At 51.3% G+C, this 24,561-nt stretch overlaps 11 protein-coding genes across 11 annotated transcripts; 7 read left to right on the forward strand and 4 right to left on the reverse strand.

Annotated features, from left to right (window-relative positions):
* Positions 1–47: 47 nt before the first annotated feature.
* On the forward strand, positions 48–302 carry N7468_007280 (uncharacterized protein; the record flags this gene model as incomplete). Its single annotated transcript, XM_058476576.1, has 1 exon — positions 48–302. The coding sequence occupies one exon, from the start codon at positions 48–50 to the stop codon at positions 300–302; it is 255 nt and encodes an 84-aa protein (XP_058329466.1).
* A 173-nt stretch (positions 303–475) lies between these two features.
* On the forward strand, positions 476–2,492 carry N7468_007281 (protein serine/threonine kinase activating protein nimO; the record flags this gene model as incomplete). Its single annotated transcript, XM_058476577.1, has 2 exons — positions 476–910; positions 1,023–2,492. The coding sequence occupies 2 exons, from the start codon at positions 476–478 to the stop codon at positions 2,490–2,492; spliced, it is 1,905 nt and encodes a 634-aa protein (XP_058329467.1).
* Positions 2,493–4,181: 1,689 nt separating this feature from the next.
* Positions 4,182–5,516, forward strand: N7468_007282 (LLM class flavin-dependent oxidoreductase; the record flags this gene model as incomplete). Its single annotated transcript, XM_058476578.1, has 1 exon — positions 4,182–5,516. One exon carries the CDS (start codon positions 4,182–4,184, stop codon positions 5,514–5,516), a length of 1,335 nt encoding a protein of 444 aa, XP_058329468.1.
* An 860-nt stretch (positions 5,517–6,376) lies between these two features.
* Positions 6,377–8,566, forward strand: N7468_007283 (glycoside hydrolase family 55 protein; the record flags this gene model as incomplete). Its single annotated transcript, XM_058476579.1, has 1 exon — positions 6,377–8,566. One exon carries the CDS (start codon positions 6,377–6,379, stop codon positions 8,564–8,566), a length of 2,190 nt encoding a protein of 729 aa, XP_058329469.1.
* A 363-nt stretch (positions 8,567–8,929) lies between these two features.
* N7468_007284 (uncharacterized protein) lies at positions 8,930–10,924 on the reverse strand (the record flags this gene model as incomplete). The annotated part of the gene is made up of 8 exons (XM_058476580.1): positions 8,930–9,249; positions 9,306–9,594; positions 9,633–9,672; positions 9,738–10,007; positions 10,147–10,353; positions 10,406–10,529; positions 10,581–10,714; positions 10,773–10,924. The coding sequence occupies 8 exons, from the start codon at positions 10,922–10,924 to the stop codon at positions 8,930–8,932; spliced, it is 1,536 nt and encodes a 511-aa protein (XP_058329470.1).
* A 3,025-nt stretch (positions 10,925–13,949) lies between these two features.
* On the reverse strand, positions 13,950–14,729 carry N7468_007285 (GNAT family N-acetyltransferase; the record flags this gene model as incomplete). Its single annotated transcript, XM_058476581.1, has 2 exons — positions 13,950–14,335; positions 14,411–14,729. 2 exons carry the CDS (start codon positions 14,727–14,729, stop codon positions 13,950–13,952), a joined length of 705 nt encoding a protein of 234 aa, XP_058329471.1.
* A 237-nt stretch (positions 14,730–14,966) lies between these two features.
* On the reverse strand, positions 14,967–15,377 carry N7468_007286 (uncharacterized protein; the record flags this gene model as incomplete). The annotated part of the gene is made up of 1 exon (XM_058476582.1): positions 14,967–15,377. The coding sequence occupies one exon, from the start codon at positions 15,375–15,377 to the stop codon at positions 14,967–14,969; it is 411 nt and encodes a 136-aa protein (XP_058329472.1).
* Positions 15,378–16,538: 1,161 nt separating this feature from the next.
* On the forward strand, positions 16,539–18,216 carry N7468_007287 (pantothenate transporter; the record flags this gene model as incomplete). Its single annotated transcript, XM_058476583.1, has 4 exons — positions 16,539–16,826; positions 16,880–17,246; positions 17,308–17,484; positions 17,552–18,216. 4 exons carry the CDS (start codon positions 16,539–16,541, stop codon positions 18,214–18,216), a joined length of 1,497 nt encoding a protein of 498 aa, XP_058329473.1.
* Positions 18,217–18,853: 637 nt separating this feature from the next.
* Positions 18,854–20,546, forward strand: N7468_007288 (Zn(II)2Cys6 transcription factor; the record flags this gene model as incomplete). The annotated part of the gene is made up of 5 exons (XM_058476584.1): positions 18,854–19,261; positions 19,509–19,536; positions 19,593–19,729; positions 19,784–20,174; positions 20,227–20,546. 5 exons carry the CDS (start codon positions 18,854–18,856, stop codon positions 20,544–20,546), a joined length of 1,284 nt encoding a protein of 427 aa, XP_058329474.1.
* Positions 20,547–20,850: 304 nt separating this feature from the next.
* On the reverse strand, positions 20,851–22,712 carry N7468_007289 (dicarboxylic amino acid permease agtA; the record flags this gene model as incomplete). Its single annotated transcript, XM_058476585.1, has 4 exons — positions 20,851–21,690; positions 21,746–21,912; positions 21,964–22,280; positions 22,345–22,712. The coding sequence occupies 4 exons, from the start codon at positions 22,710–22,712 to the stop codon at positions 20,851–20,853; spliced, it is 1,692 nt and encodes a 563-aa protein (XP_058329475.1).
* Positions 22,713–23,208: 496 nt separating this feature from the next.
* On the forward strand, positions 23,209–24,461 carry N7468_007290 (acetylornithine deacetylase; the record flags this gene model as incomplete). The annotated part of the gene is made up of 2 exons (XM_058476586.1): positions 23,209–23,482; positions 23,599–24,461. 2 exons carry the CDS (start codon positions 23,209–23,211, stop codon positions 24,459–24,461), a joined length of 1,137 nt encoding a protein of 378 aa, XP_058329476.1.
* Positions 24,462–24,561: the final 100 nt, after the last annotated feature.

A 24,561-nucleotide genomic window follows, 5' to 3' on the forward strand; every position in this document is an offset into this window, starting at 1 on the left:
CACCGTAAAGACTGAATTCAGCTAAAAGGTATTAATCATAACGGCGGATGGCACGTCGCGCCTATAGGAAGAATGTAGTTGTTGATGTTCATGCTTCGCGCGACGCCAGTGGTTGTCCCGGCGCACGCCCAAAACAAACGGTGGCGGCTCCACCACACGACTTTGCCCTGTCTCTTCCTTTCTTACCCCAAAGCTCTTCCTCCACTTCTTCCCACCCCAAGACCTCCGAGCTTCAATTCTTAGCTCCCTCCTCTAGTATTCTCTCTTTTATGCCCTTTCATGCTACCATGAACTCCCCCTGATACCATTCGAGCATTGCAAAGACGTGTCGAACGTCGCGTGCTTGACCTCGAAATACCCCTCCCTCGACTAGATATCCCAATCTCTAATACCAGCTTCTACGCGTTCGATCCTGAAGGATTGTGCCCTTGATGGCTGCTGTATTTGTTCCGCCCTCCCCCGACCCTCGATGAACATGGCGTCCCGTCGCCCTCTCGCCAACGTATCAAACTCCCCTGCCAAACGTGTTCGATCAAACCAGCTCGAGGTCCCTTATGGCCAGCCCCCAGCAAAGAAGCAGGCGATGGAGCCGGAGGAACAGGAAACTCGGTCGCCCGCACGAAGCCGCCCTACGGTCCTAAATGGCACTGACTCGAAGCTCTTCACCAAACGCTCCAATCATTCGAACCCAAGTGCATTCGAGAAGAAGCTGGTTGCTGCTCGTGAGAAGGATCGTAGTTCACATGTGAGGGGTGCAAAAGGTGAAAAGCATTCCGCAGATACTCTGGACACCATTCGTCAGTGGCAGAAGCACTACCGCAAAGCTTTCCCTCAGTTCGTGTTCTACTTCGACAGCATCCCTGAGGATGTTCGACGAAAGTTTTCGCGACAGGTTGTCGCTCTTGGAGCTGTAAGTATTAACTATCCCGTTTTCTTATTTCCGCATCGAGTCTTCATTCACTACGCGTCCATGTGGTTTGTGACTTACGTATAAGGAAGCTGTTGCTAACTGAGACTCACAGAGTGAGGAAAAATTCTTTTCACGTTTAGTTACTCACGTCGTTACCTCTCGCCCAATCCCTGCCGTGGAAACCGCTACTACCAGTCCAACCGAATTGGAAGCATCCGGTACTACCGGAGAGAGTACTTCGCAAACAGTCAACCCGTCCCTGCTCGACAAGCACGACCCGTACAGTACCTATCTCCGAACAAACACTCGCGATCAAGGAAGCATGGATGTTCTGCAGAGAGCTCGCCAGATGAATATGAAGATTTGGGCTTTGGAGAAGCTGCAACGAATGATCACCACCATTAATGATAATGACATTGGCGGCCAAAATGATCACGCGTCCAGAGGCAAGAATGCTGGCCATGCCACCACTGGCCGGGGAGACGCCGATCTTTCTCGTGTTCTTCGACAGGAGCTGCTGAACGGGCCGTCGGATCGTGATCCTCTGTCCTCAATGGAAATGCTTATGTTCAAGGGCCCATTTATCTACATTCACGACATGAACGAAAAGACCAAGCCCGTGATGATTCGAGAATATCCCCGTGTTGCTCGGCGTGTAGATGGAGCTTGGCCACAGTTCAGAAGCGCACCTCTTGGGAAATGTCCATTCATCGATGAGCCTCCCACTCGAAAGGACTATGATCGACCGAAAGCGCGTAACACGCAAAAAGCTAAGAAGGAAGCCAAACCAGCTGCTGAATCCCGCGAGAAAGCAGACAGTGCTAACGCAGCCCCTACAACGACTGCGGAACAGGACACTGATGTCAAGCTTGTCTTGGACCTCTGCAAGCCGAAACAGCAAGAAGAACAACCGCTGTCAGGCCGATACGGAAACTCAAGCAAGCCATTGACCGAAGAAGGCCGTGAGCGAAAGAGTTCCGAGAGCTTCATTCCTCCTCACATCCCTCGCACTGGACCCTTTTACACCGGACGCGAACCCGCTGCCTCTGGAGTTCAACCATCTAACATTACATCCGCAATTCGCTCCCAAATGATTTCTTCTACTGCCGCTGCACCAGGAGCAAAGGCAGGTCTGAGCAAGGAGATTCACGGGTTGAAGAGAAAGGTCTTGGATAAGGGCAATGGGATGGTTCCTCCGGGACCCATGGCTGCTCCTCAGCGGCCGGGTGCGTCTGCAGGAACACAAGCCGGAAGTAACCAGTGCACTAAAACCTCCGCAACGGACAAGAATGGCGAAGGCTATGACGCAAAGTCAAATGCGTCTGAAAATTTCACTGCTGGAACTAAGCGCCGTCGTGAGGAATCACAAGAACTGCCCAAGAAGCCCGAGAGACGCCGGGATCCCAAACCTGGATATTGTGAGAATTGTCGGGACAAGTTTGACGACTTTGAGGAGCATACACTCACCAGGAAACACCGCCGCTTCGCGCAAAACTCAGCTAACTGGGCTGAGCTCGATGCCTTGCTTTTCGAGATCCAAAGACCACTTAAAGAAACTTACGACCTGGCAAAGCGATCTTGACAATTGCATGTGGTTTCACCAATCATACTTGGCCATGATCTCGAACAATTCTCACTGCGTACCTGATTTAGTGTTGGCTTTCTTTTTCTGGCTTTACCGGTCTGCGCCCCTTCCCTTATATCAGTTTCCCAATAATTACGTACGGCCCTTGCCAATGGTTCCACCTTGGCTCGCTCGCATAACAAATACCCTCGGCATCGGTATGCCCGCATCACGTGGAGTTTTTTGCATCATCGCATCAGTACTGCTCAATCTGCTGCAATTGCAATGATTTAGCAGTCTGCTTTGGCCTCCTTGGCGGTCGTCCGCTCGTTTGACTCATCATTTCTTTTCTCTGTACTATTGAATGTTTGCCCCGGCATCCATCATATCCAAATCCAAAGCGACTGTACTGCATCAACAGCCCGGAGGCAATCCATTGATTATGGCCTTCTCATCTTTTTATACGACGATCAAGATTCAGCGTTGTACTCTCTTGCGTCATCGACTATGCTCCATCCGCGGCCCCTGGTTTAGCTGGGTCTATTTTGCTCATGACTGAGGCTCTCTCCAGTTGGGCCTTGGAAGTGGGCCGATGGCAACCCATGTCTCTATTGTGTATCCTTTCACATGGTTTCATCTGTCTCCGAAGCCTACGGGCCTAATTGTTCTCATCTACCTTTCTGTATTTCTCGACTTTCTCCATCTGGCGGAGTCCTTAACTTTGTGGGGGCCTTGTGCCCGGCGCTGGTGGCAGAGCTTCGTCTCTGAGTTTTTGTGCTTCATAAATTACCCAATCCAACACGTATTGCATTAGGAGTGATTTCTGATTGGTAGTTGTCCTGCTAGTAGTATTTGTGAACAGTAAATGAAGAAGCATGCCCTTCTAGAGATCGTCCAAAGCTGGAAGGACCTCCTAGTTGTTTTATTAGGCTGGCTATTATGGTGTAGTAAAAGCACCTCGTCCCGGCCGCTTCACAATGCTACGCGACCACGAGTCTACGCCCAGTCAGAGAACTTTACACCAGCCATAGTGCCTCGTGCCCAACTGTAGAAATCAAACTCACGCCAAAAGGGGATAATTTCAAGGTCGTCCAGCTTTTGACATCTTCATCTCCTTACCCTTCTTTATTCCCCTTGTACTCAAATCTTCTACACCACCTGCCTGTCATACCAAGGAGTCCTGAGTAAGCAAGTTAGCTGATAAATGAATGAATAATAGCAGAGCTCGAGCAATGCTGCATCAGGTATGGTCTTTCAAAGATCCTCGTGCTTATAGCTCCTGCGAGACTGTAAGACATCTTCCTATAAGCGTTCGGTGATCAGCAGCACTTTGGCTGCTAACGATGCAATCCTTCCACCAATTTGTCGCCCCAGCTGAGTGTGCATTTATTTCAGATTTGAAACATTATCCTGAGGCAGCGCTGACTTTGATTACAAATAGGGAGCAACGCGAGCTTGGAATCTGTGCGGGGTGAGACTGCAGTTGGGCGTGCTACACCTCCCATCCCGGTTGCGCAACATGCCTACTAGAATCACGCCATAGCTTCAACCCCCCGGAGCCCGGCCATACCGGAGATTATTAAACAAAGCTTATAAATGTCACGTACAGCCATGGCGGGGTATATAATTCCTATCAATTTCGCTTCTCGGAGCAGTCAATAAGGAACAACCAATATACCTGGTAGACTTCATATAAACGCACCCAAAATGGCAGACCAGAAGAAACAGCTACACCTCACAGCCTTCATGAGGCCCGTCTCCCTTCACACCGGCGCCTGGCGATACCCAGGTTCCTACTCGGACGCCAACTTCAATTTCAAGCACATTGTCCAGTTCGCCCAGAAGCTAGAAGCCGCCAAGTTCGACGCCTTCTTCATGGCCGATCACCTCGCCGTGCTCAACATGCCCCTGGAAGCCCTCAAGCGCAGCCACACAGTCACCTCCTTCGAGCCCTTCACCCTCCTCTCCGCCCTCTCCGCCGTGACCGACAAGATCGGTCTCGCCGCAACCGCAAGCACCACCTACGACCTGCCCTACCACGTCGCCCGCCGCTTCGCCAGCCTCGACCATCTCTCCAACGGCCGCGCAGCCTGGAACATCGTCACCACAGGCAACCCGGAGTCGAGCAAGAACTTCGGCTTCGACGAGCACATGGTGCACGGGGACCGGTACAAGCGGGCGCGCGAGTTCTACGACGTCGTGACAGGGCTGTGGGATAGTTTTGCCGACGACGCGCTAACGCGGGACGTGGAGAGCGGAGAGTACTTTAAACCTGAGCGGCTGCACGTGCTGAACCACGAGGGGGAGGAGTTCAAGGTGCGCGGACCGCTGAATATCGCGCGGCCGCCGCAGGGCTGGCCGGTGATCGTGCAGGCGGGGCAGAGCGAGCCTGGGCGCCAGCTGGCGGCGGAGACGGCAGAGGTGGTGTTTTGTAGTCCGCGGGACATTCAGTCGGCGAAGGAGCTCTATGCTGATCTGAAGGGGCGGGTGGAGAAGGCGGGGCGGCAGCGTGATGGGCTGAAGATCTTGCCTGCGGCGCTGGTCATTGTGGGTGAGAATAAACAGGATGCGCAGGTGAAGAGGCTGAAGTTGGACAGTTTGGTGCACTATGATAGTGCGATTGCCTCGCTGAGTATTGCGCTTGGGACAGATGCAAGTGGGCTGGACCCTGATGGGCCACTGCCCGAGGATCTGCCGGAGACAAATGCAAGTAAGACGAGTCGCGAGTCGGTGGAGAAGTTGGCCCAGACGGAGGGTTTGACGGTGCGACAGTTGGCGCAGCGGATGGGTGGGCAGGGCGGGCTTGCGTTTCTGGGCTCGCCTAGCGAGATTGCAGATGAGATGGAGGTTTGGTTGAGGGAGGAGGCCTCGGATGGGTTTACGGTGACTTTTCCTTTCTTGCCTCAAGGATTGGATGAGGTGACGGAGAAGTTGATTCCAGAGCTGCAGCGACGAGGACTGTTCCGCCAAGATTATACTGGCTCGACTCTACGGGAGCACTTTGGCCTTCCGAGGCCAGAGAACCAGTTCTTCAAGCGGTAATTTGTTTGGAGACTATGAAGAACAAAGTTACGGATCGAACTATGGAGACCGGGAGTGGGCCAGACTGTATATGACGATTCAAGAAAAACTTGGAAGCCATGCGCCAAAGACGTTTACGGTAAATGGAGACTGCAATATTGTAGAGCACTCTATTTAAAGCATATAGTTCCCATTGACATCGCCAAGGTCCCTGTAACCTGATCTCACGAGGTTCGTTCCGCGGGACTCCGTGGTCGCATTCAGGGGTATTTCCAGGAAGATGATGCTGATAGTTCCAGTCAAGCCAATCACAGTCCACACTAGTTGGGGCTGGCCAGCGGAGAGGGTGGAGTATCAAAAAACCATTTTCCTGATCGGGTTTCTGGCCCCCAGGATTTCTGCAGCCATCGCTGCCCCCAATCGCCCCAGAAATCCCCCGTTATTGGCTCGTCTCGAACCCCCCCAGGGATCTGCGCTCTTGGTCGCCATGTTGGGAAATGCACTGCGAGAGTGCAGGACCTGAGCAAGTAGAACTAGACCCTGATATAAGTAGATGACGAGGTGCAAAACCCTGGGAGGTTTCAAGGCCGTTCATTTCCCTTAATCCCACTTCGTTCTTTGAGTACATACGTTCTTTTCAATTCTGAATATAGATACAACGCTCCTTTACAATGAGAGATCTTCTATTGTGGTCCGCTGCGGCGACCATCGTTGCTTCTGCATCTGGACTTGCACTCCCGCTTTCTCCAAAGTCTGTTGATCCTTTCGCTATGTCTACTCAATAATCCTTGCGGGGATGGTTGCTGATCTTGCTTTCTAGCGGAATCGAGAAGAGAGCCTCGTGCACTGGGCCTACCAGCTCTTCCCCGTCAACGTACTGGATGTTGGATCAGGATCACACTGGAGATGCTCGCGGATACGCCCCCAGTGTCTCCAACCCCAATTATCCTGTCTGGCGCAATGTGCAGGACTACGATGCAAAAGCGGATGGCTCTGGTGACCAAACCGGCAACATCCAGAATGCTATTAACGACAATGGGTCCCATGGCCAACGTTCTGGTGTCACCCAATACCCTGCTGAGGTTTTCCTTCCTGGAGGAACCTACCAGCTGGGGAGCACCCTGAAGCTGCGGGTCGGTACTGTCATCACCGGTGATCCACTTAACCCGCCTGTGCTGAAAGCGTCATCTGGGTTTAATGGCAATCTCCTCATCAATGGCTCCGACGCTGATTATCAACCCGAGACCACTTTCATGACTCTCTTGCGCAATGTGGTTATCGATACTACTGCCATTGACGCTGGTACAGAGATTACTGCTCTGCAATGGGGTGTTGCCCAGGGCTCTGGATTGACAAATGTCAAGATTAACATGCCTGATTCTTCTACTGGACACACTGGTATCGACCTGAAGGGCGGTTCGACTATCGCAGTTACCGATGTCCAAATTACCGGTGGTAAAGTGGGCATCAAGAACTCTAACCAGCAAGTGAACTTCAAAAACATCTACTTCAAGGACTGCACGACCGCCTTTGAAGCCACTGGAGGATGGACTGCTCTTCTCCAGGGTGCCACATTTGACACTGTCGGCTTGGGCATCGACATGAGCGGCAATCGGTTGGGAAGCGTTGTGCTGCTTGATTCCAACTCCACCAATTCCGGCACTGTCGTCAAGTTCCATGACTCTTCCAATGATAGCGGAAACCGCAACAGCCAGATCGTCATCCAGAATCTGGTCCACGACACCACAAACGATATTGCTGTCGATAGCAATAACAACGTCAAGCTTGCCGCTACCGACAAGGTCGACACCTGGGTCTGGGGAAACGTGACTCCCGGCCAATACGAAACAGGATCGAACTTCACCACCAGCCGCCCAGATGTGCTGTTGTCGAACGGGAAATACTTCACTCGCGCCCAGCCCACCTATGCGGAATATGCTTCCGACCAGGTCGTCAACGTCAAAAGTGTCAGCGCTCACCCGGTCAAGGGTGATGGATCCACTGACGACGTGGAGTCGTTGAATGCCATTCTTGCCGATAATGCTGCCAACTGCAAAATTACCTACTTCCCCTACGGTGTGTACGTCGTGAAGGATACTCTAAAGGTCCCTATCAACTCGCGCATTGCAGGTGAAGCCTGGGCTGTCATCACCGCCATGGGCGATGCATTCAAGGATTCCAAGAACCCGAAGACCGTTGTTCAGCTGGGTGAGGCGGGTGATACTGGTGTCCTCGAAGTCCAGGACATTCGATTCAGTGTCGGCGAGGTTCTGCCCGGAGCCAAAATCCTCGAGATCAATGCGGCGGGCACGAACCCCGGCGACGTAGCCCTATGGAACACCATGGTGACTGTCGGCGGGACTGTGGAGACGAGCGTGAAAGACGACTGTGACCAACAGGATGTCTCCCAGTGCATGGCTGCTTACCTCATGGTCCACCTCACGGACTCGTCTTCTGTGTACATTGAGAATTTTTGGGGCTGGACCGCGGACCATAACTTGGACGGTGGATCCGATTACACCGTGATCTCTACTGGCCGCGGCGTTCTCGTCGAGGCAACCAAGGGCACGTGGTTGACAGGAACCGGCTCCGAGCACAACTGGCTCTACAATTACAACTTCCACTCTGCACAGAACGTCTACGCGGGAATGTTGCAGACCGAGACTCCCTACATGCAAGGTGACGGTGCCTCGCAGCTTGCTCCCGCCCCCTGGTCTGCCGATTCTGCGATCGGTGACCCGGATTTCTCCTGGTGTGACGGCGGCGATGGCAAGTGTCGGTCGTCGCTGGCCACCAACGTGGAAGGTGGCAAGGATGTCCTTCTCTACAACAGCGCTGCATGGGCGTTTTTCAATGGTCCTTGGACTGGAGATTACGGTCCTCAGTGCGATGGCGATTGTCAAACCAACATGATGCGGGTGGCTAGCAGTCCTGATAACCTTGTTTGGTACTCTATCAGCACTCGAAAGACTGAGGTGATGGTTCTTGACGGAGAGTCGAACCCTAATTCGGAAAACCACCCCGGTGGGTGGGGCGCGATTGACCAGGCTTACCGACAGTTTTCCTCCTGAGAGAAATCAACGAAGAGCCTGAAGAAGGAGGTCCTGCTGTACACATTTGAGACATCGTAATAATCTCCTCGTCTCTCCTTGCGTATGTACAGAACCTGAATGAGATACAATGTTCATACGATATCGTCAGTAATTGGTCCCGACGCTAGTTCTTGAAATGATACATCTTCAGCCTCATCAGAGCCATTCGCCATTGAGAAATCTGTTACTTGAGCGACGTATTCGAATGCTTGGAATGAGATGTTATGAGATGTATTTGACTGGCTAAACTACCTGTTCAAAAGGAAATTGAAACGCCGTTCGAATGCTGTGCAGAAAACAAAGACACAAAACAAAAAGAGACGAAGGCGATGCAAAGATAGACTAAGGCTTCCGTACAGCTGCTAGCTGACGGCCTGGCCTGATGAGAAGGAGTGCGGCGAATAATTGAGCGCCAGCAAAACCAATCATGACTCTTAGTTGAGTCGTGTAGCTACTGGAGACAATCCCCTTCACGGTCTCTTGCAGGTGGGGAGTGACTAATTTAAGTTCCTGGACATTCTCAAGGAAGAGATGCAAGTCGTGTGAGCTAAGAATGCCATCTAAGTGATCTCTGAGATGGCCGTTCAGGATATTCGATGCGATAGCGAGGCCGATAGCGCCTCCAAGGAATCTGAGCTGGACAACGGTGCCGGTCGCAATGGCTGTAGGAAATCGTCAGTTCGGGATTAGTCTTCGATAGCTCATGGGTGAGACATACTGAGGTCCCTGTCTTCGACTATGTAAGGCGGCGACAGGACAAGGACTCCCATAATCAAGCCCATTCCAGCACCAGCGACAACCTCGTATCCAATGTCTGAAGCGTGGAAGCCTTTCTCAGAGGTCAGGGTCGACAGGAGACCCATGCCAACGGTATGCAAGACACAGCCGGCGAGCAACGAATACACGAATGGCACTCGGCCTTTCGAGCTGGCAAAGTTGATAAAGGCTGCGGCAACGGCCGCAACCCCGGAGTATGCCATCAGGTAAATACCGGCATCGAGGGGTGACTGGTTTAGCAAGAACTGTGCTTGCTGGGAACGTATACCAGAACCACGTTAAAAGGAGCACCAATAAGGAATGCAGTACTGGGAGTTCATCATTAGTCGCAGTCCAATCGGTGGGGTAAATTCCCCCCAGAGCGTGATCCTACATGAGTATGCCCATCCAGGAACGATCGAACAGCCAACGTTTCGGGAATATCGGGTCTGTTCCAGGAGTGCCGGAAATGTACCACTCCCAAGCAAAGAAGGCAATCCAGGAAGCCCCTGCCAGTACCAGAAGAGCAATGGCGGCGCCGGAACTCCAGTGGAAGGCCAAATTCGTCTCATTCAAGACAGCAATCGTTAAGAAAGTTCCGGCCATTATAAGGAAGGATCCGGTGATATCTAGATTGGCGAAAGAGCGGTAGGAGGCGCGGGTTCTAAACGAGGGGGTGTGTTGATCAAGGCCAAAGTGTGTTGGCATCGCGACGACCACCATGACGATTGCGACGGCGCAGAGAGGAGCACCATGCGGACGTCAGTATAGCGATTGGACTGTGAAGATACATGTATACCTACTTGATAAGGAAAACCCATCTCCATTGTCCGTTTTGTACCAAGGCGCCTCCGATAATTGGCCCACTCAGGTTGGCGAGCGCGAGGCAGAATGCGGTGAGGGCACTGTATGTCGGAAGTTTTGTTTTAGGGCTGATCTCGTAGACGCAGAGGATTGTTAAAGCGTAGGCGCCTGCGCCGCCAATGCCTTGGAGTGCTCGAAATACAATACTACGTTGGGATCAGCGGTTACCCCGAAAGGATTTTGATGGGAATGGCTTACAGTTGATCGACTGTCTGAGCACAACCGCACCCAATGGAAAAGGCGAGAAGAATGACCAGCGAAACGAGTGTGGTTAATTTCCGTCCCACGATGTCACTGACTTTGGTCCATATGGCCATTGATCCTGGTGCTATGGTCAGCCCGTTTCCATCCCAAATCACCCATCGGTGCATACCTGTATAGGTGGCCAGGTATCCCGTCACAATCCAGCTCCTCTTCTCGAATCCATTCAAGCTGTCCGTGATACTCGTGAGAGACGAGCTCACGATCGTCACGTCTAAATTGGACAGAAAGAACCCAATCAGGAGCCTTTCCACCCCTTGAATTAGTTCCCATTGCGTAATGGCTCAGTCCCTGGGATTCTCACCCGATGGTCATGACAATCAGCCTCCATCCTGTGGGATACACAATTTCGGTGCCCGGGGATGGGAATCGTTGGGCAGACCCCTTTTCCACCTCCCTCTCCCTCCCGGGCCTCTCCTCCGTTTTCTTAGGCTCTGCAAACTGGATCCCAGGCATGGCGATTCGGTAGTGGTTAAAAGTTGACAGAGACCCAAACAGCCATCTCGGAGGGAAATTGTGAATAGGCCCGCGTAGGACGAGGCCTCGCCTATATTGCCCACAGGGGCTCTGGCTGGAACGGAGACGCGCGATGACAGAATGTGGAACACTTGTTTATGAGACAGGCGATCATCGCAGATCATTGAACCTAATGCTTGGATGCGCGCGGCTTGGCGCATCCTTGGCGAGGTTTGGCTGGTCCAATCTGCATTTTCTAAACCTCTCTCTTATCATGACTACGAGGTATGACCTTATCATTGATGTGCTGGCTGGAAATCTGACTGGGGGCCGAGGCCCGGTTGAATGAAGGGGGCGCATGGATTCCTGTATTTGGCGGCTCCCCCTGATTTCTGCTCCTTGCTGACAGCCCGGGGGGGTTCCCCCCTGTGCTCGGCATTCAACGCTTGTCTGGCCTACTTTTAACGTCATGGTTGTCACTCAGGAATGTGCACTGCCTTGGAGACTCTAGAAACATGATCTCAGGATGCTCCCACGTGGGAGATTCCGATCCTTTTTTTTTTTACTTTCCTTCACAGGCGACAACCTTTTCTAGCCCCCCCTGATCAGGATCAATAGCTGCTTGGCTAGTGTGCAGATCGACGCCTAAACCGCTGGATCTGGGGCAATGGCAGCCCCCGGGCCTTGGCTCCAATCACCCCCAGTCGACGCGGGGAGGCTTAGATTCCGGGACAAGCCGCGTGACCCTCGTCCCATAAATCTTATTCCTTCAGTCCCGACAAGCCTGTGTGCATCTGGAGCATAGTTGGGTGGAGATTTTACCTTTCGAGGCTTGGCTGTGCTAGGGTATACTTAAATCAAGTTAAGCCTGGTTCCTGAAATGGATTCGTGCCTTTCCGGCAAATGTATCCATTGTGCTGCTGTCAAGGCTCTAGTGGGAGATCGAGACCCACCTTTCTTTGTCCCTTCGTCACCTGATCTTCAATCATATTAGTTCATGTCCGACTTCCATGTCTCGATGAGACGTCTAGCCATTAGAAGACGCAATTAGCTCTGGGGCACTCCTTGTGTGGGTTGAAAGTGGCGAATATTCCAAAAGTGGCTTGGGCATACCAGCTTGCATCAAGGAATGACTAGCGTGCCCAGAGCGCCTGTCGCTGAATCAGGGACCCACAAAAACTCTGCATGTTCGTTCGAGACAATCCCAGTCTGCTGCGGGGGATCGACCTGTTCTTCATGCTAGACCGGCTATCCCGGGTGCTTTGGACCTGCTTTTGCCTTGGGCATTCATTCGAGCGCAAAGACAATTCTCTAAAGGCCTAAATGAGACTCCGGGGCCTTGACTGCTTGATCCGAAGAGTAGCCGTAATACCAGCCTGGAGGAAAGGCTCAGATCATAACTCTCCAACGACTAGGATCAAATACGAACGTTCGTCGGGATTCGCCACTTGAGACTGCGCCCTTTGAAGTGCTCTCGAGTTACCACTGTGGTGCCGCGTCAAACTCCAGAATCCGCTCTCGTATGTGAGCAAAGGAAGCTTCTGCGTCCGCCATTCCAAGTGCCCTTCAAAATGCCTCTACGACTGTCAGAACCAACAAGAAAACGAAGTCCACGGTAGAAATTCCGCAATGACAAAGCGTGTCCAAAGGTGCTTCTATAGCCGACAGGGCCGCTAGATAGGCTGATCATGATTCCACGCACAGCAATGGACCCGGTTCGAGCGAGGCAAACTGCATGCATCCCATTTTGTCGTGAATGTAGGATTGCATCCAGGTAGGATGAATAATAGGGGTGGGATTGCAGAGCACAGGCGGCAGTTTATTCGGAGATCATCGCTGTCTAGTCTAGAATCGCATCAGGAGAACTCGATCGGCCCTACAATGCTTCGTGAGCCGACCTTGCTTGGGCCTGTAGGCTATCGCCGTGGCAAGCATCAACTTCAATGATTCAAAGTCTTCCAAGATACAGCTTGGGACGAGGCGCAATTTGGTGAAGTGAAGTTCTTGCTCATAATATGCGATGATATTTAGAGAATTTAAGGATTCTTCGCCCAGGTGGTTTTTTCCTTCCTCTTGAGAAGATGAAATCAGGGGGATACGCCCATACTAAGTTCTGATGGCAGTCATTACAAAAGCGAAAATTGGTCGATGGTGCTTCCATTGAATGAAAGTGTCTATTTTCTACTTCAGGTCATCTAGTACGGCGAGTTTCACGAAGGCAAGTTGGTCACCTGGTGGGCACCACGTGATGCGCGCTACCCTGTCAGCACACCAGCCTTTACCTAGTACCTAAAAGTATGAAATGGCTTGGGAGAATTAATGTAATGAAACCAAGTCAAGACTTGGAACCCCCCAATGACAGAATCGATGGTGCCAAAAAGGGAGAAATGGGATCTGGAATTGTCCAGCGCTTAGGCAATAGCTTGAGACGAGAGGGTCTTTTTCTTTTGGCTTTCGCCAGTCTCATTGTACAACTTAGAGTGACTACTTCAAAATACCCAGGCAGGCATAATTATGCAAATGCGAACTTTAGGCTGACAGACTGCGAGTTACAGGAGACTCTTGCTGTCGGCTTATGCCAATCGAAGGCCGTGACCCACTTTCGCACGAATGCTACCTGAACTGGTTTAGCGCACCTTTGGGATCCCCAGCTGGGGTCAAATCGTCCATCGATTGCAAAGTAGCAGGAAATGACCGTTCGGTCATCTCGGGAGAATCCATCATGCGTAAACTCGGCCCAAACGACAAAAGGCTTCGTGTGGCCCGCTGCATTTCATGTCGAGAAAATGGCTTGGACCGCTTTGCATCATGTGTCGCATGGGATGGTGTCATCTCCGCTACCAAGCTATCCACATAACGTCCAATTGAGTCCATCCTTTTGATAACAGCAAGTATCCCAAGTACAGGTTAGATATCTAGTTCTTGACATGAGAAGGAAATATCATGGTTTCTAACTTATTAGAAAACAAAAACCAACAAATAAACATGTTCGCTATTCCTTAGCTCATTCCCCCTTTGTTGCACATCATGTTAACAATTGCGGCTCACGTTTCATAACAGAATTCTTAATTTCACCTCCATTCAAGACCTGCCAGTCATAGGTGATGAAACCAGCAGATTCGTAGAGAGGACGCCCACGCTCACTTGCTTCTAGAAAACAGGGCATCTTTTCTTCGTCGGCCTTGTCGATGCCCCAATGTAAAAGCTGCCTCCCTATGCCCTGTCGCTGAAAGCGAGGCGAGACGCCTAAAAAGTGTAGATACCATTTTTCGTCGGGCGGAGGGTCTCGGGTCTTTCGGGTTTCCCTTTCCTGCTCCAACTCATGCACCTTGGGAAGCAAGCAAGTTTTGGAGAAGTTGGTGAAGATCAACAGACATGATATCTGGCATTTGATGCTGAGATGACGAATACCTTTATGGAGATACTGGCATTAGAGAAGAATAGTCAATATGGGGGGGGGGCCCGTCAGGTCATAGGAAAACTTACGGCTCGCTAGCCTCTTCTTGCGATTTAGCGGTTCACGGTACGGCGATGCCGCAGGGGGTTCCCACACAGCGAACCCCAAGACTGTGGGCCCGGCGACCCCATGCCTCTCTGCTATGAGAATATGTCGCCCTGGAGTGAAGAACTCTGTCTTGAGAATATAGTACCAGAGCTTCAGATAGTGGTCAGGCCGCCTGAATCGCCCCGGTACTATCCACGCAAATATAGAGTCGTCCGCCCAGCTTTCCGCAGCGATGAAAGTCAGTGGTCTGATGTCCTCCAGCTTTGTCACAAGGCGAAATTGAACATCCGAGTCTCCCATCATTTATCACGAAAGGCTGGTGCAAAAATCGGGAATACGCTGTCTGTCAAGGGGATGAGTTGCTGTCCTCATTTGAAATCCAAGGCATCTCCTTCATAGTAGCGTAGCTCCGACCGTGCGTAGGCACCAGTTGATCTCAAAGGGGAAAAGATTGCGCGGTTTTCAATTGTTTTAAATCCAATGCTGGACCCGTGGCCCTAATGCTGCCGCCTGCTTCGAGTGCTAATTGGCAGTGAATTAGTACGAGTGACTTGGCGAAGAAAGACACGCTCCCGCGTCTGTCTTTTGGGGGCCTATTCCAAAGAAGGAAATCATCGCGCGGTAAGCTCTCGGCCTCAACGTCACCAGCCTGAAATTCCCCACTTTCGCTGGAGCCACCTCAATGAGCCCCACGGGGATATCATAGAGCTTGTGGTCATCCGCAATAGCTTGCAGATCCAACGCGCTGGAGATTCCTTGTCCCCTTGTCTTGGCGGGTAGACTACCTCCAGGATATTGGATGGCCTTGGGACTCAATTTCTTCTCAAGGAAAACATCCTGAAAAAATCGAGGGATATGCAACTGAACTAACGTTCGGGGTGTGCAAAATTCTAGGGGGACCGGCTGTTCTGGTTGACTTTTTGGTTGTGGATTGATCAGTGAGGACATTATTGGCGCTCTGGGTGTGTATATTGCGGGCTTGTGGTTATCGAGCATTCACATTCAAGCCTCGTGCGTTTGGGAATTGCCACTGGAAGACGCAGTGAAAGAAACAGGCGATCTACGCTGGGTCTACTATAGTTCTCGTCAGGAGCCTCAAGCACTTGATAGGCGGAGTGAAGCTTCTGGACATAACTGTTGCGACATCAAGGGCTAGCGAGCTAACTTGTGTGCATTCGAGGACATACTGGCAGGAAGCGACTTTATACGATCCATCTATTTTCCATGTGTCAGTGTATACTTGGGAGGCAGTTTGGGAGTAGATATAGATTACATACCTGTTTTTGAAGACTCCGCAAATTATAGCACAGCAATAGAGAAGGAAGACCAGGATTATAGGACAATTCCTCAGCCGATGACATGCCAGGCTGAACGCCTGTGCCAGAGGCCACCTCAAGAGCACTTGATGGTGTTATGTCGGCCATGTTCTAGGCCCCATAAGAAGAATATCGATTTGAATTCGACTGGGCAAGAGAGGTCGCACTGGAGGATTCCGGCGGTTGGAGGGTTCGACATAAACGAGTGTTTTCTTATAGCATAAACAAGTTCTTCTATACTACAGGAAGGAATGGATGGGTGCACAATAGAAGTTCGTATCTACGAATTGAGTCGCGGTGGCCGATATTCAACGAATAACCCGTAAGCGGTTATAAGTTTATCACGGTACGTCGTCCGCAAGAAACGCGAGCCGGAGATAAACATGAAAAAGAAAAATACCGATAGCGACAAAAAATATATTGACAATTATATGGACCTGACTCATTTGGTGGCCTGAGTCCAAGTTGCATGGCAGTCTGATGCCCAGGTCGATCGGGGCAGATCAGGCCCACATCAACTTTATTTGGAACCTTTGGAGGCATACAAGCATATACTGGTAGTAAGTTTCTTTTCTCCAAATTTATGAACTGGTTTCTGATTTTCCTCGGATTTGAGGTGGGATTGTCGAAGCGAAAGCCGTTATCTCGCATTAACTAGCACGCCATGATTAGTCAATATCAGTTGCTCAGCAGCTGTCACCTTCCTCAAGGGGCATCGAGGTGTCAGTACCTCAAGTCCACCAGCATCCTTCACCCCTCTGGACTCCTCACTAACTCATCCATTTGGCAGTAAATGGGCTCAGCGCAGAAAAAGCTGGCCGTCTGGCTCTGGGGTCCAGATCCTAGCGATCGCAGGCTCCTAGCTAAGCTCGACGTGACCCTGCTTCCCTACTTCTCGTTAATTTGGTTTCTCTTCGGGGTTACCAGGGCTAGTTACTCCTCTGCTTATATCAGTGGCATGAAAGAAGCGCTCAATTTTCAAGGGAAGGACTACAACTACATGAACACCGCGTACCTGGTCGTATATGCAGTGTTCCAAATGCCCGGGACCAGCCTCTTGACAATAGCACGACCGAAATATGTATTTGTCGCCGCCAATCTGACCTGGAGCGTCTTGACCTTGATCACGTACAGGATGAGTCATTCATGGCAAGTGATTTTGTTGAACGCGTTCGAGGGTGGATTTTCGGCCATCGCATAGTGAGCATATCCCTTTCTTTCGGCTCCCTTCATCAGCAGACAGCAGAACCCCCCAACGGCACGTCCAACGCTGACTGGCTTCAAAGTGTCGGAGCGCAGTTTATCCTGGGTTCATGGTATAAAAAGTCAGAGCTCGGTATGCGCACTGCAGTATTCTGCATCTTCGGCCATATTGGAACCATGGCGGGGGGCTGGATCCAAGCGGGGCTCCTCCACACGTTACAGGGACGCGGCGGGCTCCCCGCATGGAAGTGGATATTTATTATCGTGTCGGTCATGACTATCCCGGTCGCTCTATTCGGTGAGTCTGCTACTAGTAATCTGGCTGGGCAATCACCGGTGTTAATTGCCATAACTTACAGGCTGGGTGTTCATTCCCGACCTTCCTGAGCATCGATCCGCTTGGTATCTCACTGCCGAGCAGAGAGAGCACGCCTTCATCAGACTGGGTGCTCCTCTGAAACAAACCTGGGATCTCTCGGTGTTTCGGCGCGTTCTTCTGAGCTGGCAGTTTTGGCTCTTGCCATTTTTATTCATGTGTACGTCTTGACGCTTTCACGAACTTTACTAGTAGCATCCGGAAGCCGCAGGCTAACATCTGCTTAGTATATTCTGTGTGTGTACAGATGCTGCAAAACAACGTGATGGCCTACTGGATGGCGTCACGAGGCTATAGTACTATACAGCAGAATAACTATCCGACTGCAATTTATGCAGCTGCAATATTCGGCACCATCGTCTATGCTATTATCTCCGACAAAATCCAATCCCGCTGGGAAGTCTCGGTGCCAATAGGTCTTACTTTTATCATCGGGTCCGCCATCCTCGTGTCCGAACCGTCCACTGATGCAGGATACTTTGTAGCATTCTATCTATCAGGCACTACGTTCGCGGTGCAGGCGATATGGTACTCATGGCTGGCTGATGTGACAAGCCACGATGTGCAGCTTCGAGCCATTACAACAGGCTTTATGAACTCGTTTGACTTTGCATTTGTCGCATGGTGGCCTCTCGTCTTCTTTCCTGTCACGGATGCCCCCAATTTTCACAAGGGTTATGTTGCAAGCCTGGTAACCGGGGCTCTGACATTGCCCTTTATTGGGTTGATTGCCTACCTTGAGAAGAGGGACACAAATCGAGGGCTTATTAAACGAGTCCCAGTCGATGATTCATTAGCTGAAGAAGACCAAAGGTTGAGAGAAGATGAGCCGAGCCAGAACAAGTCATCAGATGCTCCCGTCAACACACGAACTGCGGAAGTTGATGTATAACTTGAAGGTCACATAGTCATCTCGATAATAGTTCACGACTGAAGTACATTGTTATGAAGACTTATCACTATGATTATTCCCTTTTTTTTTTTTACTACTTCTCGTATCAGTCTCCTTCCTCATTCTAGAGTACGAACAGAGACGCAGTGGAAGATGTGGGATCACCGTCTCACTTTACCTCTAAGCAAGGCCAAATTCGACCGAGAGATGAAGTATGTCAGTAGTAGAATGAATGTTCGAGGCCGAGCAATGGCAAAATTATTACCTCCAAGTTTGGACAGCTTCCTGTGACTGTATACGGTCCGAAATCCACCAAATTTACTAAGGAGTCCTGGGGCTTCCCTGCCAGATATTCCAGGCACCAAGGGGATTGCCGCCGCTTTGTAATTTCTTCCGGCAGATCATTCACAGCCTCGCGCCTACCATAAACCCTGGAATACTCTCATGGCCCTGTAGAACGGAGCTGAAAAGGACGCTAGTCTCCCTTAGACTAACCCCTCAGATCCTGCAACTTGTTTCCGAAAGGCCTAGGACAAATTAGATGGTTACATCCTGCTAAAGCAGCCACCACTCGGTGCTACCCGCACTGCGCGTCGCCTTAGCGAACAGCAAACAGCGCACTTCAACACTCGTACCAATGAGCGGCCAGCTGCGAAGCAAGAACGGCTGCTGGACCTGTAGACTGCGCCGGAAAAAGTGCGATGAGGCCCGTCCCCAATGTGATACCTGCGTATCGCTTTCCATTCCCTGCTATGGCTACGGGCCCAAGCCCGACTGGATGGGGAGCGGCGAGGAGAAAGACGTCGTCAGTGGCCTCAAGAAGATCGTGAAGCGCACGTGGAGGAATAAATCGGCGGCGAAGCCTGTCCAGCGCGATCGGAAGCCTTTTATTGCGCCTGCGCCTAAAGCTGTGGAGGCTTCTGCTGGTAACTCTCCGTCCGGGGTGTCGGATCCTGATGCTGCGACGGGCCGTGGGAATGGTGTCGTGAACTCGTCGGACCGTGCCTCCTTCGATACACCAAGTACCAAGAATCTGGGCTCGAGTGTAAGTCTCTATGCTAAACATTTACTCGATCATTTTCTCATTCCTATCAGGTTCCTTCTCCTGAATCAGGGGCTTGTCACGCTGTCCGGCCGTGCCGTTTCTTCCAGGCCAAGACAGTCTCCTTTTGATGCATTTCCTGGATTTTGTACTCCCAGTCCAATATCCCATGTGGCGACCTCAGCCTCTGGACGGGGGCGAGGCTGGTTCCTGACGCTTTTACTTCGGACCAAACCCCTATATCACGCAGCTATGGCCCTCAGCGCTTATCACCACCGGTCCGCAGTTGTAGCAGTGTGGCGGAATCACAAATGCAATAACATTGGCTTAATAGAGCAGGAGAAGCAACTCGAAGTATCTCTTATTGAACTTCAAAATACTATGAGATCGGTTGGACAATTCGTCAGTGCAACCTGTCCCCGCGAAGGTCTTGGAATTCTTGCTTCTATAATACAACTCGTCTTCTTCGAGGTAAGAATAGAATCACCTGTATCTCCAAAATGACCTGCTAATCTATCTCCGTAGCTTTTTGCAAGAGAGGGCACTGCATGGCGGGTACATCTCAAAGCCTCCACAGACATGTACCACCGCATCCTCGAGGACAGACTTACTCACCTCGGCCTCACCGAAGCCGCCCAAGTCATCATCAACGACGGACTCTCCGGATACGAGGATGGTCCAGTAATCCGAGACGAGGTGATCGCATTCCGATTCTTCAGCGGAACAGTCTTCTGGCTAGACATCGTATCCTCAATGACAGCCGGAACCGCCCCCAAGCTCCTCGCCCATCACTCGCTAATCGAAAACTCGATCAATATCGATCTGTGGCGCATAGTTGGCTGTAAAAACTGGGTCATGGTCAAGCTCGGCTTGATAGCCAGTCTTCAGGAACGTAAAATTCAGAGCCAGCAACGAGGTACCTCCGACCACGCGGCATTTTTCTCCTGAACTTTGCACGATACGGAGAGATATCGAGGGCCACATGGCGCAAGATCAGATGGAAGGACTTACTTTCAGTGCCGAGACGTATACATCCCTGGACCCCATGCTCCCTCGGTCGGTTGTGACTCGTGCTTACGGCTATATGGCGCTTGTCTACTTGCATCTGGTGGGACACGGGTTTGAAGATCTGGATGTGGTTGACTCGACCTTCAATGAAGCTATTCGGTTGCTTCAGACGAACATGACGGCGCAGATTCTTCCGGCACTTGTCTGTCCACTTTTTGTGATTGCTTGTGTCTCGTGCGAATCGCACCAGCAGTATTTCAGGATGCATTCTCACGTCTAACGCAGGTAGATCCCTCCTTTGGTCACCGCGGGATGATCAGCCCGGTCCTGGAAGAAGTTTGGAAACAGAGATGCAGCACGCCGGGTTTTTCATGGACGAACATCGTTAATTTGACGCACGATCTTCTGCTTATATGATCTGTTTCATGTGACAGATGTGGCTCACGAGTTATGATCTGGCGTTGTGTGGGGTTCACAATCTTCATCTCGAAATCTCTTTACGTTCCAGGAAATCTATATTCTTTTTCTTCCCCGAATAAAGTCTCATTATATGTCTCTCGTCAAGTTCGTATCTCATCGCACATCTAGAAGAGCCATCCCACCAGTTTGTACCAGTGCCACTTATTGCCCTGAGCTTCCTCCTCTGCCGCTCTGCGCTCGATCCATTCCCTTTCCTCGTCGTCAACCGCCTGCTTGCCTGTGAACAGGTCAACAGTATACGGATTCCTCAACGAAGTCTTTCTCGCGATTTTGAAGCCCGTGAAGAATATGGCAAACAGCGGAATGCCAAGATATCCAGTGATGAAATTGGGATAGTCGAAGTCGCCGTAGTCCCCGCCGACAACATCGGAATGCACGAACACCGTAAAGTTCTTGATCAACATAAGAATTGTGACGACAAAAAGTCCAATGTAAGAACCCCAGATACCGAAGGGAGACGTGAAGCGTAACTCCGAGTCCGGGACGCCTTGTGCTCTGCGCGCACGAACAAAAAATACATGCACAAGTAGGAGAGACCACCATGCAATCATGCCGAAGATAGTGACGAGGTTGGTGAGATAAGTGAAGACATCCGAAGAGCTTTCGTCAACGGACAAGAAACCGATGCAAGCAATCAAAGCGCAGAGAAGGGTGCCGTTAACGGGCACGCCCGCTTTGCTTGTTTTGGCAAGGAATTTTGGAGCTAATCCTTCGACTGCAAGGCCATATATGGTACGAGAACCAACGTAGAGATCGCTGTTCGCCGCCGAGAAGACAAAGATCAAGATGCAGGCATTCACTATTCCCGGAAGAACCTTGACGCCGGCAATTTGAATGGCCACTACAAATGGAGAGGCGCTTGCCGATTGGGACTTCGAGTTGGCGGCCTTGAGGACGGGGGAGTTGTACGGGACTAGCATGCCAAGCAGGAAGACCGCAAGTACCTACAATCGCATTTTGTCAGCAAGCAACGAGGTCCCATTGGGAAGGCTCTCTTACATAGAAGACCGCGATACGGAAGAAAGTCAATCGAATGGCCCGGGGAATGGTTCGACGTGGGTCTGCAGCTTCTCCAAATGTCACGCAAATAAGTTCGGTGCCAAGGAAGGCATACGTCGCTGTCACAAGGACCGAGATGGAGGCATAGAATTCCCCGGTGGTTCCCGCTGTGATATGTAAGCGTCATTATATCGTGATCCCTAGGAAAGTGAACTTACTCGTGATCAAATGGTTAAACGCCCCTGGGTCGTTCCAGTAGCGGAACCCTGTCGCATCATGATTGGGGCCTCCTCCGGCGGCGAGAACGATGCAGAGAATTATGATCCCGAGCACAATCAATACCTTGACAGCGCTCATCCAGAATTCAAGTTCACCAAAAAACCGCACGCCGAAAAGGTTGATGGTGACAATCACCACAAGGAAGATGGCAATCCATACTCCTGGGTTAACATGCTCTTTTGGAACCCAGTACTGCAGTACAAGAGCACAGCCGACTAACTGCGATGGGACGTTCATGAGATATTTAAACCAGTAGCTAAACTACAGTCAGTACAGTATTCCAGGTCATGTATATTGCTCCGTCGGAAGTATTGACTGACCAGTAACCGAGCGCGAAACCCAGGGCGGGGTCTACATAAGCAGCCCCATAGCCAGGAAACCCACTCGAAATCGGTCGCCAAGTCGCCACTTCTCCCATTGCAAATAAGACCGTTGCGACGATCAGGCCGATAAAGCAGTAAGCAATTAAGATAGCAGCTGGGCCACCCTTGGCCAATGCGGTGCCGGTAGAAATGAGAAGTCCACTTCCCAGAGCTCCGCCCAGTGCAATCATGGAAAGGTGTCGGGCTTGAAGATTGCGATGAAGTCCATCATCCTGGTGCGCAGTGACGATGTCGCCTTCAGCCATGCCCTTTTCGGCGTCGACTGGGTCCTGCCCTTCTGAATATTTTGCGTCTGATTCTCCCATGTTGACGCGATAATGGATACGAAGGAGATAACAAAAGGGAAAGAAGAAGAAAAAGCCCCCAAGGCACGCAAAGATGGGATGGAATGAGCGACAAACAGGCGTATTTAGTAGCGTTGCCAAGAGGCGGGCGAAGAAACGCCAAGCCCATATCGAACTTGCTCTGCTGATAACACGAAGATAATCCAATACCGAAAGAGCCAAGACAGCTTGGCGTGGGCTTGGACGCACTTCCCCATGAGGGGAGAAACTCACGCCAATCAGCGCAGAGCTTGCGGCTCTCGATGGTCCATTTCTTCGTTGTCCACCTGCCGACCGGATATTATTAGTCAAGCTATCTCCAGACAGCCTTGGCAGGTAGTATCTAATTAACCTGGGTTAGATACCATATCTCCGCTCGTTAGCGTTCGCGAACTAGGCAAACGCCACTGCCACCGCCACCTCCTCTTTGGGATTTTACTCCGGACTGTTTGTTTTCAGCCCGCTAAGGCAGACATCCATGGCTGAGGCGTATTTAACCCAGCAGCTGTCGCTACAATCAGCCGCGCTCGTCGAGGCCACCCAGAGGCTTGTACAGACCCCCTCGCCAAATCCGCCTGGTGACACGGCAGCAGTCGCCCGCGTGGCCAAGGAACTTTTATCGGGAATTAAGAATGTGGAGATATCGGAGTACGAAACAGGACCCGGTATAGTCAACCTTGTTGCGCGGGTTACAAGCGGAACGCTTGGCAAACGCCTCGTCTTCAATGGCCACCTCGACACGTACCCAGTATGTGAGCATCTTCCCTGGACCGTGCCCTCCTCTCAGCGGGATTGTGAAGGACGGCCGGCTATATGGCCGGGGGAGTATCAGACATGAAAGCTGGTGTCGCTTCAATTATCATCGCAGCGGGCGTCTTAGCAGAGAACTGCGATCTGTGGTCGGGGGAGCTAGTGATTACCCTCGCGGGGGATGAAGAGAGCGGAGGTGTCCTCGGGTCGGGATGGCTTCTCAATAACGTTGATATCGTCCGGGGTGATGCTGTGGTAAATGCTGATGTGGGCTCACCTCGTGTCGTGCGTTTCGGCGAGAAGGGCACATTCTGGGTCGAGATCACCGCTGAAGGTGTCGCAGGTCATAGTGCGCATGTTCACAATGGTGTAAATGCCATTGATCGTCTTCGCGGTGCATTGGATGCTGCACAGTCCATAGAGAGAATCCCCTTCGAGTCGCCCCGTGAGGTCACTGAGGCTATCGAGAACGCGAAACATGTTTCCGAGGCGATATCTGGGGACGGAGAATCTAGGACCCTTCAGACTATCACGTTCAACGTCGGAGTTATTCAGGGAGGTGTGTCCCCAAATCTGATACCAAGCAAGGCAAGTGCGAAATGTGACTTGCGCTTGCCTGTTGGGGTGTCGATTGCCGATGTAGAAGCGCACCTACGAGAACAGCTCGACCCTATGGAGGGTATTAGCTGGACGCCTTTGCAACGCTATGAGCCGACCTGGACGTCTCCATCTGAGAGAATAGTGCAGTCGGCACTGAAGGCGTCCAAGGAAGTGGTTGGACCAACGGGGCTTGACTCGGTAGTTAACATGAGAGTTGGCGGTTCTGACACGAGAATCTTCCGATTGGCTGGCATCCCCAGTGTCGTTATTGGCTGCACGCCATTTGGTATGGGTGCTGAAGATGAGTATGTTCTGGTGAAAGAGCTGGAGCAAGTTGCTAAGATTCAGGCCTTAACTGCGTATGATTTCCTAAGGAAATAATCATTCGGGGAACCACAGATACTGAGAATGCAGGTACTCAACGCTCTTGATTATGTCTTGACTGAGGATTCGCTTTGGGTTTCTCCTACTATCTCGATAA

The sequence above is a fragment of the Penicillium chermesinum genome (assembly GCF_028974085.1).
Source record: "Penicillium chermesinum strain IBT 19713 chromosome Unknown utg000005l:1.0-4115287.0:1.0-4118363.0, whole genome shotgun sequence".
NCBI classification, from domain to species: domain Eukaryota; kingdom Fungi; phylum Ascomycota; class Eurotiomycetes; order Eurotiales; family Aspergillaceae; genus Penicillium; species Penicillium chermesinum.